The following is a 17357-nucleotide window of genomic DNA, read 5'->3' as shown; positions in this document are numbered from 1 at the left end:
AAGATCAGAAACATGATCTTTTCCTTCCTTCAAATGCCCAATCTGCTGCGGCCGGAGTTGCCGGACTAATTGAGAATTCCTCATCTAGACTCACTTATGCCCTCACAGCTCCGCCACCGATGACACAGGCAAGAATTCCCAATTCAAATGGAACGCAGGATCAGCTTCGATAATGGAAGGATTGGAAGGAATAATCAGTAAAGAATTATAGCGGACACATTTGTATAGGCTCGCTCCGTGTACAGTTTTCTTACCGTTTTGCATCCCGCTTCTTTTCACCCACTCTCTCTCCGAGGTGGTGGTTGCAATTTTCCCAGTGAAATACGTTGAAGAGAGGAAGGAAAGTATTCATTTTCCTGTGTAAAGAAAAAATACAGATGATTGTAAATTGAAAATGGGTCTGTTGTGGAGTACCATGAGTAGATAGTTGAGGTGATTTTTTGGTGAGTTCATTATACCAATTTTTAATAGTCAAGTTATATATTATGCTGTTTTCTCAGTTTGTGTTCGCCAGCTTTTTCAATAATGGTACTGCTATTAGTTTGTAGCATGGTGGATGATAATTAATAAAATAAAAGGTAGCTGATTAGTGATAAAAATTCAAAAACTAAATAAATATAATTATTTATTTTCGAAGATTTTGAACTTTTAAATTTATTTATTAATAAAGTGATCATATTTTGAAATAAAAAATAGAGGAGATTAAGAAAATTGCAAAATGTCTGAAAGCTAAAGGTTTTTTCTTTAAGAGTAAAATATTTAAATTTTTTTTTAGTTTTAATCATAATTTTAAACGAGTTTATTAGTTTTGAAAATATATTGTTCATCTTTGTTGGATACTAAGTTTAAAGTTTTTAACTTGACGTTATAATATTAAAAAGATAATTTTATTTTTTATTAATTTTAAAAATTATTATTATATAAATTACTATAAAGTTTATTAATTTTATATAAAAACCCAATCAAAGTATATGAACACAAAATGCCAAAAAGACAAATAAATAGAAAGTGTAACATTTTGTTAGAAAGTTAGTAGAAGGTAGTGGTAGTGGTAATTTTTATTCTTACATGCTTAAAATTAGTAGAACTAGTTACATGTCTAAACAATGATTATTGATTTATTTTGCAAGTAAAGGTTTCACTGTGAAGACTGATTGTGCTGTTGTTTTTCATTCTCTGGGTATTATTATTAACACAGTGTTTCATTCATTAATTAATGAGATTAAACAAATGGGTTCAAGCTTGAGGCTTTGCTTGCTCATGTTCTTCGGCGCGGAGTGGAGGATAGAGCAGCTCATTTCATTAGTTTGTCTTTAGTTGAAGAAAGCAAAAGGGTTTTGGATGCAGCAGAATCTCGATCTTTAAAAAACATTTTTATTATGAAATTAGAAAGAAAACATACTTAGCCAGAACCGAACGGTCGATTGTTACTTCTCTACATAATCCTCTAATTTGTTGCGGCATAAATAAGCCATTTTATTATAGTAATAGCTGGAGCCTTCATATCAACATCCATGCTATTGAAGCCATCAACACAAGCCAATTTCCTCCCAGAAATACCATCACTTTGGGTCCATTGTTGCTGCTTGGGGTTGCCTTTGATTCTGAGCTCGAACTGATCCCAGCTGACGAAGAGGAGGAGGATGAAGTTGGCGGGGAGTTTGTTGTCGAAGGAGTGGTAGAACCTTGAGCAGCTCCTTTAAAGATCTTTGCATCTGTTGAATCCAGTGGCAGGTTCAGAATAGCTACAAACATCATCAAAAATCAAACAACAATCATTTGTGTTAGGAAGCAATCATAAAGATTCAAATTATACATTCTACGATGTGCTGATCTAATCGTACTTGGGCAGTCAGACACCTTGGCGTCAATGTTGCAAGCAGATGGCATTTGAAGAGCCAAAGTGGTATTGACAGGAAGCCCCATGGAAGGGTCAGTGCTCTCTTTGATGAGAAGGCACAAGCACTTGGGTTTGGTGGCCTTCACTTTCTGCGTATCTTGGCAACACTGCGGTGTTGGCTTCGTTGCAGTTCCGCTCACGAAGGGAATGCAAGATGCAAGGTGTGCCAGCTGATCAGCACATTCCTTCCCATCATCCTGCATTGTCCCCATTGATGATGCCATGGCCCATGATGCCACTACAATGCAAAACACCATCATCTTTTTGTTTAACCCCATCTCCGGCCTAAAAGATTTCTACTCTTTGTGGGTGTTTTTTGGTTGTTGCTTTTAGGCAATTGGAGAGTAATTCCCTCTCCTTTTTGTCTTTTCAGGGTTCCTCCTCCTGGTTTTTGGGGTTGGAAAATGCTTAGGTATATATAGAGTTAGGTAGTTTCGGTAATCTGAACTTCCTGCTGCAATCATTTTGACATTAACTGTTACGATTGCTCTTCCCTCCGTAGGTTTTTCTAATCTTTTATCTGTAATAATATCAGTTAGGGAGTAAAGAAGCTGAAATTAATTAATTAATTGTGATGCAAGGGTAAGACTTAATTTATGGAATGCCTTGAGAAAAGGTATCCCGTATCCCAATGAAAGATGTAATTCAATACAAATTTATTGAGCTTGCCATTCCCAATGGCATCCCCATTTGACAAGGTCTTTCTTTCCTTTACACTTTGGTGAAAAGAAAACGTGCATATGAGACACTACTTCTACCAAGGAACCTTACTTGGTTTTACATAAATCAGTCCAAATTTGCCTCCAGAAAATACCAAAAGTTGCTTTCTTGCTATTCTTTCAAACCATGCATGCAAATTCTTCTTATCCCTCCTTTTCTTTGGGGAGAGACACAAACAAGAAACAAAAACATCACTCTCAAATGAAGTAATCTATTCTCTAGTCATTGTTTAGAGATCTAATCTACTTTAAACACCATTTTTAAATTGATCTTCAAGCCTGTTTATTCTTGAGGGATACAAAGGATAAGACAAACTAATCCAAGATTAAATACAACTTCCACGCTATTGCACCGAGGAGTTTAAATTAAAAATCGAACAAAAACAGAGGTGTGAGCTTCTCATAAGAACATCCTTGGATTCACCATCGGAAAAGTATGAAGCAGCCGGCTGGAAGATTAACTCTCATTTTTATAAAAAAGAATAAAAAGATAAAAAGGTTAATATCAACAGAATTGTATTTAAGTATGATACATATCCTCGGTGTGTACAATCTTTGTCGTTAAGATTTCTTCTTTCCTTCTCATTTTTTCGATCTTCTCTGATTGCTGATTACAGTAAGAAGGTGACCAGGAGACGAATGTAAGTAGAAGGGTGAATACCAACGAAGCTAACCTCAGCCGATAGCAAAAAGCAATCCCTCATTTCTTCGCCAAAATTGTGCATTTGCAAAGCGGACAGAGTGCTTTCATCTTTAGCCATTTATCTACACAGTTAGTATGGAAGAAATGAGAGCAAGGGAGCTCCTTCAGCACATCATTATCTGCATAACTTGCCAAACAAATGCAACAAACCTGTACAATGTCCATGTAACATAACCTGAAGATTGCTTCAATTGAAAGCAAAACAATGTAATAATAATGCTTCCTCAAACATTAAACAAAGTATTAGTCTTATGAGTGAGCCTTCCAGAACTTACTGCATCATCCCCTGAAATAACACAGTCCTTTTCTGCTCCTGCCACTTGAACCCCTCTAACTTCAGAATTGGTTTTCATGATGCTGCCGGTACCATCTTTCTGTAACTTGAAAGTGTATGTTGGCAGAGAATTGATGCACTCTGAAGTAGCTCCTTTAATTAGACCTAGGTCCCCACAGCAGCATGCTAAAACAGCACACAGGATGAAGGGCATAGTAAACTCAAGATAGCTAAAGACAAGAAACATTACACATAACCTACAATGAAGCCGAAGAAACTGGTTGATTTTCAGACAGAGAAAAGCCAAAAAAAAAAGCATAATAATTATACAGGCCAGTGTTGATACCTGCGCAAATTTGGAGCCCCTGAAGAAGAGTACCCCCCAAATAGCCAAACATTGCCAACAACAAACCAGATAAAGAAGTAAGCTTTTAGCATCCATTTAAAGCGCTCAAAAAATCTGCTAAGCCTGCCAATGTTATCGTGCAAAATGCATCACCATTCACAAATAAGATTGATGAAAGGTATGTCTAAAACACTTGGAAAATGAAAAAATCAATGTTAGGACCAAACAGAAAAGAGCTAGTAAATGGACTGATATATACATACTGTCTGAGGCTTCAATTTACTCCTGAAATACATGTTTCTTAAACAGGAAAACAACAATAAATGGATTTCTGAATGTTTATCTTGTTGTCAGTAACTGTGGAAATTATCCAAATAAAATATAACACTGTGCAGAAAAGAGCACTTCTGTCATTTGAAATATAGAATGTGAAACAATAAAAGATGAATTCCTACGAATCTAGGAATGACTCAATGAATTATTTTGCTCCTTTGCTGGACAAGCCAAATGCAAATTTTTCCGATACAAGATCTTCTAACACATGAGTATCAGTACAGCACTTTCTGTAGGAATACATGACTGGTTCCAAGAACAAAAACCAAACTTCAAGTTGAAGTTTGGAAACAAAGACATGTAAAAGAGATTATGCAACATGAAACCAACAGTAATTAGTTGTAGAAGTTTCCAGTCTGAGGATATGTGAGTCTCTGGCAGCAAGGACTAAGAGTTAAACAATTTGTCAATGCTGATAAATTCGGTTAGAGGACAAGGAAAAATCTTCGAACCTCCAAATATCCATTCTTCTAAGCTAGTTGTTATGTCAATTCAGCATAGAACATGGGGAGAATAAAATAACCATTGCCCCCCAAACAAGGCAAAGTAAATGAAGAAGCATAAATAATTCTAGCAAATGATTCCACACCAAAAAGAACAGAACACTGAGAAGCCATTTTAAACTATATCTGTAATTATGCACATCAATTACAAGGATTTAGCATTGAACAATATCAAACAAAGAAGGTAAAAGCTTACGTAGGATACGGAAGGAAACAATGCTGGAAAAGGATGGGAATAGTAGCAGCACACCCTGCAGCATAACCCACAATCCAAATGGGCAACGGAGCTTGTGACTTCTCATTCCTTGAAGCTACTAGAACAGCTACTGATGCAACAATCTGGCTTATATTAAAAACTAGTCTAATGTAAATCCAAAAGCAAAAAGATGATATAAAACTCCTATGACTTGATCCACCAGGGGTGGGCTGAATCACAGGTTGTTGAGAATTCCTTGATACAACATTATTCCCATGTTGACAATCATTTGGAATATCAAGAACATGATCATTTTTTTCATGGAGGTTTTCAGGTGGCTGCTCCATTTGCAAAAATTTCTTTTTTTTGCTTTCTTAAGTGGGACAAGAGAAGCAGCATAAGTGAAAGCCTTTGATCAAACTGTTCTTCTTTTGCCCTCAATCTTATCAGCTGCCATATGGGATTCTGATATTTTTAGCAAACCAACAAAAATTAGTCCTCGGTTAAGCCTCCAATTTCTGTTGCAAATATTTATTACAAGTAAAAAACAGATGCTCCCAAACAAGAACTTCTATTCATAGCAAAAAGATAATAAAATAAGACAATTATACATCATTTTCTTTCTTTCCTCGAATATCTCAGCAATTATAATGTAAAATAATCGTTTGATCCCCTAGTTTTGAATAAAAAGCCACAAAGATCAAAGGATCTTAACTCTTGTTGGAATAAATCAAATGAATGCAAAATATTCAGCTTTTTCTTTTTTTTTTTTTGTGTTCTCTTTCTTCATTTTTCCCAGAAACCAAACATGTTTCCAATTTCTCTGGGACTCAAGAAAAATAAAAAACTTTAACTCAAGATTGTGCTCAACTTCAAAACTTTTTGCATATTTTGATTCAAAGATTTTTTTTTTAATCTTTCCAGTTTTCTCAGCATCCAAACAACAAGCAAGAACTTCCAGGTACTAGAATTTTCAACTTAAAAAACAATAAGTAATAAAAAACTCATCATAAACCAAAAATTTTTTTATTCTTATCACAGATGAAAAAAGTAAAAAACAAAAAATCAATCTGCTTGAAGATTGAAAAAACTGTCAATTTTCGATTAAATATTCCTTTCTTTTTCTTTTTCACTACAACAAAAACAGAAAAAGGAAATGAACTTACAGTATCTATTTGGTTTTTGCCATTTGACTATTCACTGTTTGTTGAAAGGGAAAAACAAAAAGGGACAAAAGAATTTCTTCAACGTAAGATTTTGGGAAGTAAAAAGAGAGAAGAAGAAAAACATTTATTAAAAAGAAAGGAAACAAAACGGTGGAAGGCAAGTACTTATCGTTGACGTTTTGAGCTCGTTCTTCTTTTGCATTTCCCCCTTCTTTTTGAAATCCAAACGGGGCCTTACAGCATATACTGGTGGCATTTTTTTTTACAAATAAATAATCCCATTACCGTATTTACCATGAATATCATCATCAGTGGTTACGGCGGTGACACGTAGCATTTCTTGCCACTTGTCACAAAGTACTAAAATCATGTCTAAAAGTTTGTTAATAACTATGGTGTGTTTGTCAAACAGTACACATTGAATAAAGTGTAATTCAACCAAAAGAAAATATCAGGCTAAAAAAATTAAAGTGTAATTCAACCAAATGAAGGCTTTCTTATTGTAATTCCTAGTATCCTTCAAGCACATTTTCTAGCATATGACAAACTTCATACACATTTTTTCAACTCTCACCACACTCTCAAAAAAAATAAAATAAATTTGAGTAACTCTTTAACATTAATTAAAGTAAAAACTCTTTTGATAAATACCCTTTGGATATAATATTTAATAAAATTCTTTAAATTTTTTTTATAAAATTTATTCTTTTATTACATCTAATCAAATTTTTATATTTTTTTAATATCAAATAATGTTTAACACTAACAATTGATTAACTATTATTTATCAAAAAATTACTTATTATTTTCGTACTATGTAAACGTGACTTATTTTGACATAATTGATGGTGATTTAATTATAAAATCACTTGTTATTTTTACTCTTCATGTTAACCTCGCATGAATAAAAAATGATAAATAATATTTTAATTAACGATAATTAATAAATTATTAATCATAAGAATTCTTTTAATACAAAATAACTTTATTGAATACAATAAAATAATAAAATACTATTTAGATTTAAAAAAATTAAAATATTATATCTTATCATTCGAAATAAATCATGTAGACTATTAGTTTGATATTAACTAGGAGAGAAAAACATATTCACTTAGCAGAATATTCTTTGGCTGTACCAGCATAAATGTAATCTTCGAATTAACCCCACAATTAATAAGCATCTTTCCATATTTATTAGTTTCCGGTATGTTCTTCCCCACTATAAATGTCAATGCCAGAAGTCTCACAAACTGCTTTATTAATGCGGTGGTGCCATTTTCATATATATATTTTAACAATTTTCTCTGCTTGAACTCAGCTCTCAAGTCAGAAGACATGGATTTGGTTTCAGGAAAGCTTACTCTTTTGGTTTGTGTTTTGGCCATCACATCTTGTAAGTTTAATTTCTCTCTACCTCATTCACCATTGCCCAATTTTACCAGCTAAGGGTGATTAATTGGCAAGGGTTTTCTTTTGCAGGTATGCCCCTTGAAAAACTGCTACAAGTTGAAGCTTCAAGAACTATACCAGTTCTCTGCACCCATGACTACCAGTGCAAGCAATACTGTGAAGGGGCATACCGTTGCGAAAACGGCTCTTGCACTTGTTTAGATTATGAACAAGCTCAAGAAGAGCAGCCTATTAATCAATCCACCTCGTTTTCAACTTGTGCGAGGGATAATGACTGCTGCAGATCTTGCCCCTCTGTTTGTGAGTCAAAAATCTGTGTTAGGGGCAGGTGCTTTTGCGAGTGAATAGAAATCAGTATGCAAACAAGTTTTTATTAATTATATCAAGTGAAATAAATTTCCTTTGCAATAGTTTGATGAGAGTGCAAAACGAACCCAATTTGGCCCAAAAGATAGCAACAGCCGAACAGAAACAGGTTTAGAAGTAATAGAATTAAGCCCATAAGGAAAAGGCCCATAGAAGCTAGTCTTGCCAAGCTGAATTCCCATGGATTCTCATGAAAATTTTAACAGAACAATGTCTTTCACCTAGAAGCGTACTCATGACCGTATATCGACAGTCATGAAGAAACTTTTATGATATTCTGTTAGGTAGCACCTTCGTTTTCTGATTCATTAACGTTGCCGAATTAGCTGATGACAAAAGACTTGTCCACATCAATAGCGCTACTCCAAAGGGTAGCTAGGCGATTAGGCACCTCTCGCAAATCACTTTCCCTACGTTATCTCTTATAGTTTAGGTCCGTGCGTAATCCTCTTTTCACAAATAAAATAAATCCAGGGGGAAAATGGAATAAGGCAAGGGCATTTCTTCCTACGAAAACACGCACTATCATTTGTGCCATGATCCAATATGTTATTGACATGTTAGAAACAGTTGTAATTATGATGGGTTTTGATTAATTTGCAAGAAAGCATACAATATGCCAAGTAGTTGGGGAAGAGTGAGGAAAGCTTGGGATGGCATTGGGTTAATTGAACTGCATTGACTATTGATTGTCAAACCACAGCTATATAAATCATTTCTTTTAAATTAATGCATTAGGTAGAGCAAATTTAACCGATACCATTCTCTCCATTCATAGATAGGGGGAAAAAAAAATTCATTGACAACATTTTAATAGAAAAACACAAAAGCAAGAAACTTGTAAGTTGCATGTGACGTATTGGACTAAGGGCCTTTTCCATAAGAATAATATATATTTCAAGTCATTATTTTTCCAACATTATTTGCATATATATATATATATATATATATGTATATATTGTTATCACGCCATCCGGACATGACGTTGAAGTGACTGCAGCAATTGTCAAATGCAATCTTCTTTAAGTCCAAGACATTTTTATTTTATTGTAATTTGGACAGATTTTTCATTTGAATTAATCAGTATCGCGATGCAGTTCTTTTTGGCTTTCTTGTGAGAAAAAAAATTCTGTTCCTTTCATTAGGTGATTAGCATATTGCCATATTAGTAGTTTCCAATGTCAATAAAATAACCAAAAAAAATTATTTATTTTTTTTGACAAAGTAAGCACTAAAGTTGGTTTACTCATAAATATCACTAAGGCTTTCTTAAGCATGTTATGATAGTAATATTTGCATGTGAATATTGTCTTTCATTACAAGAATAAGAGAACATGTTAATGTATATATATAAAAGCCTTGGCACCCTGACTTATATACATCAATACTAGCATTTTTTGTTGCTGAATTTCAAGAAGACAATGTCGCATCTTTAGGAAAACAAATTAAGGAAAGTATCATAAACTACTTTTTCCTTTAATTACACCTTAGCTCAAACTTAGTTAGACAAACAAAAAATAAACTCTGCGGCCCATAACTCTAGATGCTCCCTTCAGGTGTAGTCCATGTCTCCTTGATGATAGCCGCTTGTATACCTCCACCCCAATTAATTTCCATACGCGCTCATTGTTTCCCGTCTACTTATTCGTCAAATCTAATTCCTTCGGTTAATTAATTAATTATTGGTTTGCCGAAAAGGAAGATCAATGTAAGGCCACGTAACGAGGCATTAATCCATGTCCCAGCTGCAGTTTCGTCTGGTTGATTCTTGCATTATATGTCCAGGTTAGGTTTATAATTGATGGTAATTCGAAGGTCTTAATCTGATCAAATATTTAATTGCGATGATGGATAAACAGTTAACTGTCACCTAATCTGTATTCCTTGCTAATTAATTTCATTAACCTGGCTTCTTATTATTTATTGAGTTTTATTGTTGACAGAAGTTTGGAGTAATCGTGAGCGCAATACCATCAATCACATTAACAATGATTCAAAAGAATTGACTTATCTAATTAATAATATTAAAGTGATAATAAAAAAGATTTTTCTTCGATTAAGTTGGAGGTATTTGCATATAAAAATATAGTAAGGGTCATTTCATTTCTTACTAATTGATTTTAAATTAGATATTTACTTAAAATTTATTCTCTTCATGATGAGTCTTTTTCATAATAAGTCGGCACATGTTAAGGTCATTGTCTTCATACATAAAAAATTATTAAAATGATAATAAAAAAATCTCATATTTATTATGTTTTGCAAGCTATACATAGATTTTTCATAAATGGGAAAAAATTTAAGGATACAAATCGCAAAAAACCTAAGCAATCAGCTAAAATATATATTATCTTATCCATTGAGAATTATAATCTTGATTTTTCTAATATAAATTCAAGCAGGTGGTTGTCAATTTTGATTATTCTAATCAACACAACAAACAATGTGGTTGCAATATAGAAAAATTGCATGTCCGTAGCTATTTGCTAATAATTAACATGGTTTAGATAAATATACCCACTCGAAAATATGTGCAATAAAATGCTTGATATAAATTTACAATAGCGTCTACATTATTAGACAAACTCAATTTGTACGTACATCTCACTTCTCTATCAGTTTTCAAATACTCTATTCTATCCATTTAAACACGCTGTTTATTATATATACGTGAATTGCATTAAATTGACGCAATTGAGAAATAAGAGAAGGAGGATTAGTTAGATTTTGCTATCTAACAATCAAGCCTCACAACTCAAAAGACTATATTCAATATTTAATATCTTTCAATCCCAAATTGAAGGTGTATCTTTTCCTTCTAAATTATTTCAAATTTATATCTATTTTCTATATTCAATATATAGGGAATGGAGAAAGTGTATATATATATAGCTTCAACAACTACGTACCTACTGTATCTTTATGTCTAGTACTTTTCTCAATTGAATTGTGCTTAGATTTTCATATATGCGTGTGGTGCATGGGTCTCCAGGGCTCAAGATGTACCTTAGTCAGCAAGCAAACGAAGATGGGAAGGCAATAAAATTGGACCATTCCCAGCAGGCGGCTGGCTGAAGCTGAGGAAGAGGGGTTAAGCTTCTACCCTTCAACCCATCCATGATCCACGCCCCCAAGGATTCTGGTTCAACAAACTCTGACCTACTCTAACCACGGGATTAATGATCACCCTAGAAAACAAGAAGAAAAAAGAAAGAAAGAAGGGAATGATTCTACGAGAGAAGGCAAAATTAGTTGTGAGCTTCAAGGTGTCACTATTTTTTGTCCACCACGAGATTTTTGGAACAACCAACTGTTTTGATTTAATGCAACCGTAACCTAATTTTTATATCATACTATATATAGTATCATTGTAAAGTACATACAATTCATACGAGCATAAAAACTATATTATAATGTACCAAAGAAATAAAAACTATATTATATAAATATATATACATATATATACTTGGTCAATCCATGTTAATATAGACATATTTTTGTGAAAAAACCATTGTAAACTCTTTTTAATTTAATTTAATTTAATTTAAAAGTTAATTACACAAGCGATGCACAAGTTATGGTGAAATATACAAATTGATACTTCAAGAGAAAATAAATGTATAATTTTGAGCTTCAACATGTCAAGTGTTAATTCAAACATGGAAAAGTCTTACGTAGCTACGTGAGACTTGACGATGGCATAATGACAATGACAGCAATAAAAACACCACTTTTAAAAAAAATAATAATAATTCAAAATTTAACGCCTGTTAACTAAATTTGTTTACTGTGGGAATATCTTATCAATATAATTACAACACTTTTTGTGAATATTTTTTGTGGATGTCATGTGATGTTGATGAGATCTTGACCACCTAAGTGAAATAAAATATATTTTTTTAATTGGTGTTGGAAAGGATGTCAATGGTTTTAGGTGATGCACGAATGTCATGAATCAAGATAATATTGATTACACGGTACATTACATGTATAGATCGATTGTTTTAATAGTATTAGAGTTTGAGTTACAAGGATACATGATTTGAAAGTTTCAAGAGTAAATTATGTACTCTTTTTTCAACTAATAATTTGTACATTTTACTGAAATTTTAGATATTAACTGTGTAATTAACTTAATTTAATGGTTCAAGTTCATATCTCATATTTATGCAAGTTTATCGACATGAATATGTTTATGCTTTAACAAGCTAGTGTTATAAAAATTAAGACCATACAAGGGAGAATGAATGGTGAATCATAGTATATAATCCAATATATACTTTCAATTAATATATATTGAAACAAAATGGCACTGCTACAATAAGTAAAAAGTGTTGATATAATAACATTTTCCAAATGAATATATGATGTGTGGACTAGCCAGTGGGGATAGATTCTATTGAAAAGATGAATGGAATTTTAGATTTGGGAATATTAATGCCAGAATTAGATTCTTTGAAAATTGGACTGTCACCTCATTTTGGGACCAAAATTCATTAAGTTGAACTCCAGAAGTTTCTTGCACCACCAAAGTTGGTGACTTGGAGTACTAATCTATGCACCTTATTTGCTCATCAATAACTATAGATTAATTTAAACTGGACTAACATAGTACATGTAATTCTTGAACTTAATTTGTTTGAAATAAATAAAAACCAAAAATGTCAATCAACAAGATCCATCTTAAAAAACAAATCAAATTGAAAAAAACAAAGCAAAAAACTTGGTGGGTTTCAATCAAAATGGGTTAAAAAGGGGAAAAAATTTGCTGGGTGTTCGGTTATTCTCCCAAAAATTTTCGCTTCATTGATTTACCATTCTGTCCATAATTTAAACTTAGAATATTTTACTTAAAATCGCCATTTACTATTTTTACCATAAAGAATAAAATTGCAGGAATCATCCTTTTTTACCTCTCTATATATTTTTCGAAGAAAGTTTCCTCTATATATTACAAGGGTTATTTTACTTCTAAATTGAAAATATTTTGATCAATTTTATTAGACAAATTTAACAGTTTAATCTCCTATAAAAACGTATGTTATTCACATTGAGCTAATTGAGAAAAATGATATCCACAATGTGTTGTTAAAAAAAATGACAAGATATTGTGTAAAAAAAAATTTAACTACAAAGAGTGTAAGTAGAAATATGAAATTATAGCATACATTTCGTGTGAAATTCCCTCATGAATTATAAATATATCAATAGAGAATATTTTGACTTTTGAAGATCCAAAGCACTATCTTATATGAAATTACATATACAATAAAAGTGTAGTAATTATAATAATAACGAAACAAATAATTAAGTAAATTAAGATAAAAATTAGGCTAAATCTATACTCATATATATGATGAGACTCCAATTTGAAACTGGAAGATTTTATTAGCATCTTATAATTGATATCTGAAAGAAGAAGGTGGTTGTGTGGCATGGGAGGTGCTTAATTGACTATCTAACCATATTTTTGCCTAGTTTGGATTCCATTCTTTTCATGATTAATGCGACTCAAGCTTTGGCTCAATTATTCTCCTAACGGCAAACGAATATGCAACGTATATAATAAATTCTACTTAAAGGAATATAACTTCTATGGCAGCAATTAATGAGTTGCTTATTTTAGAAGAGAGCAAAACCTTCAATGATTCAAACCTTAGCATTAATTCCCGAAAATAAAGTTGTATCGAGACTGATTTCTGTCTCATTCATTTGCTGGTAAGACCGAGACGTGCCCCAAATCAATCTTTTATAGAAAACAGAAAGCACAAAAGGATCGATAATATATATATATATATTTTTTTTTAAAGGCAAAAGGATTGACAACTACTTCTGTTTATGACTAAGACCATTCTTAATTATCAGTTTATTACCTTAAAATTTTGATGTATTAAAAGCTCAGGTGTACAAATTATGCTCCAATCAGAGCACCAATTGAAGTGATAGAATGGGATACAGTTACAGGATTATTATTATCTCATTTCAATATTCCTATAATCCATATTTCTCATAATTTCACATATGCTGTATGCTGGCCCTGCATGTGCTATAATTTCGTCTGTTTGTTTTCCTCTTCTTTTTACAGAGACAACTCTATGAATTATATATATATATATATATATGAATAATTATACAAGATATACTTAATAAAAAAATTATACAATACATAATCAATGGGGTTTTTAACTTGCACCTCAAGATTAAAAATTTTTCCAATATCTTATAGAGATACATTTAAATAAAATGATATATAAATATAATAATAAAAAGACATAAAATAATATTTTAACTTCACTTGTAAAATTTAAAATCTTCACTAAAAATGTATATAATATATATATATATATAAAACAGAAGCACCGATAAGTTATAAAATAGTCTTAACTAAAATATTAGAAGAAATTTCTTATAAGACTTATCAAGAAGATTGTTAATTTCGGGTACAACATGAAATATAATGACATGAATCTAAAATTTTTATTCAAATCTCATTTCTTTTTTAACACTTGTGCTAAATCCAAGAGACAGACAGGATTGTCAAATATTACGTTTCATAATACCACAAGTAGACTCATTTACACCAAGTATGGGCAAGAAAAGAAACTTAAAATTGGTTGAAAGGTGAAGTATAATATTTAAAAGCTCGGTCACCTGATGAAATTGAAAAAAAAAAAATTAAGTTCAAATTTACCATTATATTATAGGTTAATATTGAATTTGCCATTGTATTTTAATTAAGTTGGAAATTGCCATTGTATTATCAAATATGTTGATTTTTTAATATAAAATAATGAAATTGATAGACATTTGTCTCTTGTATTTACAAAATATTCCATGAAATATTTTAAATTTTGTTACTTTTAATAAAAAATAATGGCATATATGCATACTTGGTCCATGCTGTCAAGCAAGCGTAATTGGTCTTTCAATGCTTGATTTAATTTGATGTGATGGGAATTGGGAAGTGCTTTTTGCTTGCTAACTTCTTTGGAGGAAAAGAAGAAACAAAAGAAACTTAAATACTCGTTGGAGTCCAAGGAAATGCATTGCCCACACCCAGCACTTTACCCCTTTTTTTTTGTTTAATTAATTAGATGAGCTATCATTTGCTTCAGTAATAATATTATAAAGAGGGAATGAAGAAGGAATTTTCCTTTTATTTTCGTCGGGGAAAGAACAAAAAGGAATTAAGAAAACAAGAAGAAAAAAAAACAGGGTGTAACTGAAACTGATGATCGATGACACTTGTAGAAAAACCTGTGACCAAAAACAAAAAAGCAGATACTGATGCAGTATAAAGATTCGGTTCACCATTAAAAACACGTGTGCAAAAACCCATGATCTTCTTCTTTTTGTCTAAGTTATCTGCAGATTTTCTGATATAATATTGACATATCGTTTTCTTCTGCTCCTCTTTTGTTCGCAAAGCACAGTAACACTACAGCCAAAACCTTGAGGCTTGGAACAAGGTCGTTTCAAAAACAGACAGCGCCCACAGTCACCCCCCTAGCATTGCCAGCGGTGGGCCTTATTTTGGCTCCAGTAATGAGGAGGAGGCCTATTTCTTCCCTGCCTAATACGCAATGAAGTTCCTCGGTGGCGAAAGCGAATGTTCTTCTGGTTTCTATCTCTGAGCATGTGGACAGAATTCTGCAATCTTTTCAAAGCTAATTTTGTCAGCAAAAAGTTACACGTTTGAGGCAGCAGGGCTGCGGCAACCACAAGTACCACACCCTTTTTGATTTAGGTGGGTTGGGAAACTTCATTGAATGCCAATTGTAATTAGCAAGTCAAGTGCTATTGCTTGGTGGCGCTTCACACAGGCAAGATCTAACAATCAAGCAATGCAATAGCAACCTGGCAGAAAAGATGCAAGCAACTAGAAATGAATGACCCTAATTACTATTCTACTTTGCAGCTATGTTACAATACAATCTCAAGTGAAATTGTTCAAATTTATGCCATGATTTTCTGTGATAAATAATATTATTGTCGTTAGTAGATACACACACTGTCGCATATCCTATTATTTGCCATTGTTTATGAAAACAGAACACAAAATAATACTTAGTACATGGAAGTTCAATATGAAAAAATTTTAAAAAAACAAAGCAAATCTATATATTCTTGACCAAGTTAAAGACACATATTTTGTAATAATTTACATGACTTGTCAACTAGGAGAGTTGCCTAACTATTTCTCTTTCTTTTTGGGTGAAAAAAATTTGTGACAGATAAATTAAGTTATAATGAAACTGAATTAAAAGGATGATGCGATGCTGGTACTTGCTAGCCGTGACATTCACCGACGTACGAGACTTTTAAAAGATATATAAAATGCCAGTTGCCGAGTTTCATACCATAACCGGCGCCAACCTTCTACACTTAATTAATGCGTACGCAAAAACAAACTGAGACAAGATTTGATAAGTGATATGGGGCAAAAGAACCATCTCAATTTGTTTCGCATGACTTCTCGATTCTCATGATGACTTTGTTGGCACTTGATGACCAAAACTAGCAAGCTTTTCATCCAAATGCCTCCTTGGAACATTATCAAGAATTTTTGCCACGTTATCTTTCTCAATTTTCTTCTTCTTCTTCTTCTTGGGACGTAAGCTTTTTTGCCCACATTAGATGGATCATAGCCATGTCATCAAAGCTATATGGTTCTACATTAATGAGCCAATTAATGAAGTGGTGCAAATGATTTTTCTTTTTAATCTTTTTTATAATAAAATAATTATTTGGCATGTTTCAAAATTTTTAATTGAAACAAATTAATTTCATACCAAAATTAAGTTGGCTTGTTGTCTAAGTTACGGCTTTCCCACAATGCATAGTATTTGCTTATTGAAAATAAAGATTATATCTGAGAATGAATTTCCATGAAAGAGTGGTTCACGAGGGCCCAAAGAGTAATTAAGATTTATATTGAATTGCCTCTCCTTTTTGCTTTGGATTTACTATATATAATAATGCTCCATAGATCAAGGAAGAAGAATTAACTTTTTAATTAACATTTCTTATGCACCAAAATTATAGTTTGTTTAGTATTTCAATGATTAATCAAAACCCAAAAAATAAATTAATAATATTTCATACTCCAACAATGACTAATTTATTTACAGGTTGTAAATTTGTGGTGTAATAATGTAAGGTACGCTCCAAAAAGCGCTGGTTTCCAACGGGCAACGGGACGGGAACACTAAAAAGGTTCCCCGGGTGTAACGTATTCAAATTTCAAAGCCCCCTGAACGGCCCCCTCCACAACCGTTTCTTACTTTACAACGTTGTCCTTTCTAAACTCCAATAAGAACGTAACGAGACTGCCACTGTGCGGAAAATGTATGTGACAGAGCAATTAGAAGCCCCCAGATTTTGAAGTTAACGTTAACCAAGGCTTCCTAGGACTTTGCCAAGAGACCAGCCTGGTCA

The 17357-nt window shown here is 32.5% G+C and overlaps 2 protein-coding genes across 3 annotated transcripts; both read right to left on the bottom strand.

Annotated features, from left to right (window-relative positions):
- Positions 1-1360: 1360 nt before the first annotated feature.
- LOC110411461 (non-specific lipid transfer protein GPI-anchored 14-like) lies at positions 1361-2273 on the bottom strand. The gene is made up of 2 exons (XM_021421625.1): positions 1845-2273; positions 1361-1745 (listed from the first exon to the last, which is right to left on the bottom strand). The coding sequence occupies exons 1-2, from the start codon at positions 2176-2178 to the stop codon at positions 1501-1503; spliced, it is 579 nt and encodes a 192-aa protein (XP_021277300.1). The 5' UTR covers positions 2179-2273; the 3' UTR covers positions 1361-1500.
- A 590-nt stretch (positions 2274-2863) lies between these two features.
- LOC110411613 (E3 ubiquitin-protein ligase At4g11680-like) lies at positions 2864-6323 on the bottom strand. 2 transcript variants are annotated; one of them, XM_021421843.1, is made up of 6 exons: positions 6306-6323; positions 6141-6174; positions 4975-5439; positions 3943-4065; positions 3598-3853; positions 2864-3472 (listed from the first exon to the last, which is right to left on the bottom strand). In XM_021421843.1, exons 3-6 carry the CDS (start codon positions 5319-5321, stop codon positions 3320-3322), a joined length of 879 nt encoding a protein of 292 aa, XP_021277518.1. In that variant the 5' UTR covers positions 5322-5439; positions 6141-6174; positions 6306-6323; the 3' UTR covers positions 2864-3319. The 2 variants fall into 2 exon arrangements, with proteins under 2 accessions (XP_021277518.1, XP_021277517.1); XM_021421842.2 differs by lacking the exon at positions 6306-6323 and having other exon boundaries at positions 4975-5492; positions 6141-6234.
- Positions 6324-17357: the final 11034 nt, after the last annotated feature.

This window comes from Theobroma umbraticum, unplaced genomic scaffold (assembly GCF_002168275.2).
Source record: "Theobroma umbraticum cultivar Fairchild unplaced genomic scaffold, ASM216827v3 scaffold_56.0, whole genome shotgun sequence".
NCBI lineage: Eukaryota > Viridiplantae > Streptophyta > Magnoliopsida > Malvales > Malvaceae > Theobroma > Theobroma umbraticum.
Note: the sequence above shows the minus strand (reverse complement) of the source record. Positions and strands in the feature narration are given on the sequence as shown.

Excerpts from the sequence above, each read along its gene's own strand:
- LOC110411461 (XM_021421625.1), bottom strand. The coding sequence starts at position 2,178 with ATGGGGTTAAACAAAAAGATGATGGTGTTTTGCATTGTAGTGGCATCA. Across the intron at positions 1,746-1,844 it reads CAAGGTGTCTGACTGCCCAA|CTATTCTGAACCTGCCACTG; the intron begins GTACGATTAGAT and ends TGATGTTTGTAG.
- LOC110411613 (XM_021421843.1), bottom strand. The coding sequence starts at position 5,321 with ATGGAGCAGCCACCTGAAAACCTCCATGAAAAAAATGATCATGTTCTT. Across the intron at positions 3,854-3,942 it reads GGGGCTCCAAATTTGCGCAG|GTTATGTGTAATGTTTCTTG; the intron begins GTATCAACACTG and ends GCTTCATTGTAG. Across the intron at positions 3,473-3,597 it reads TTATTTCAGGGGATGATGCA|GTTTGTTGCATTTGTTTGGC; the intron begins GTAAGTTCTGGA and ends GACATTGTACAG.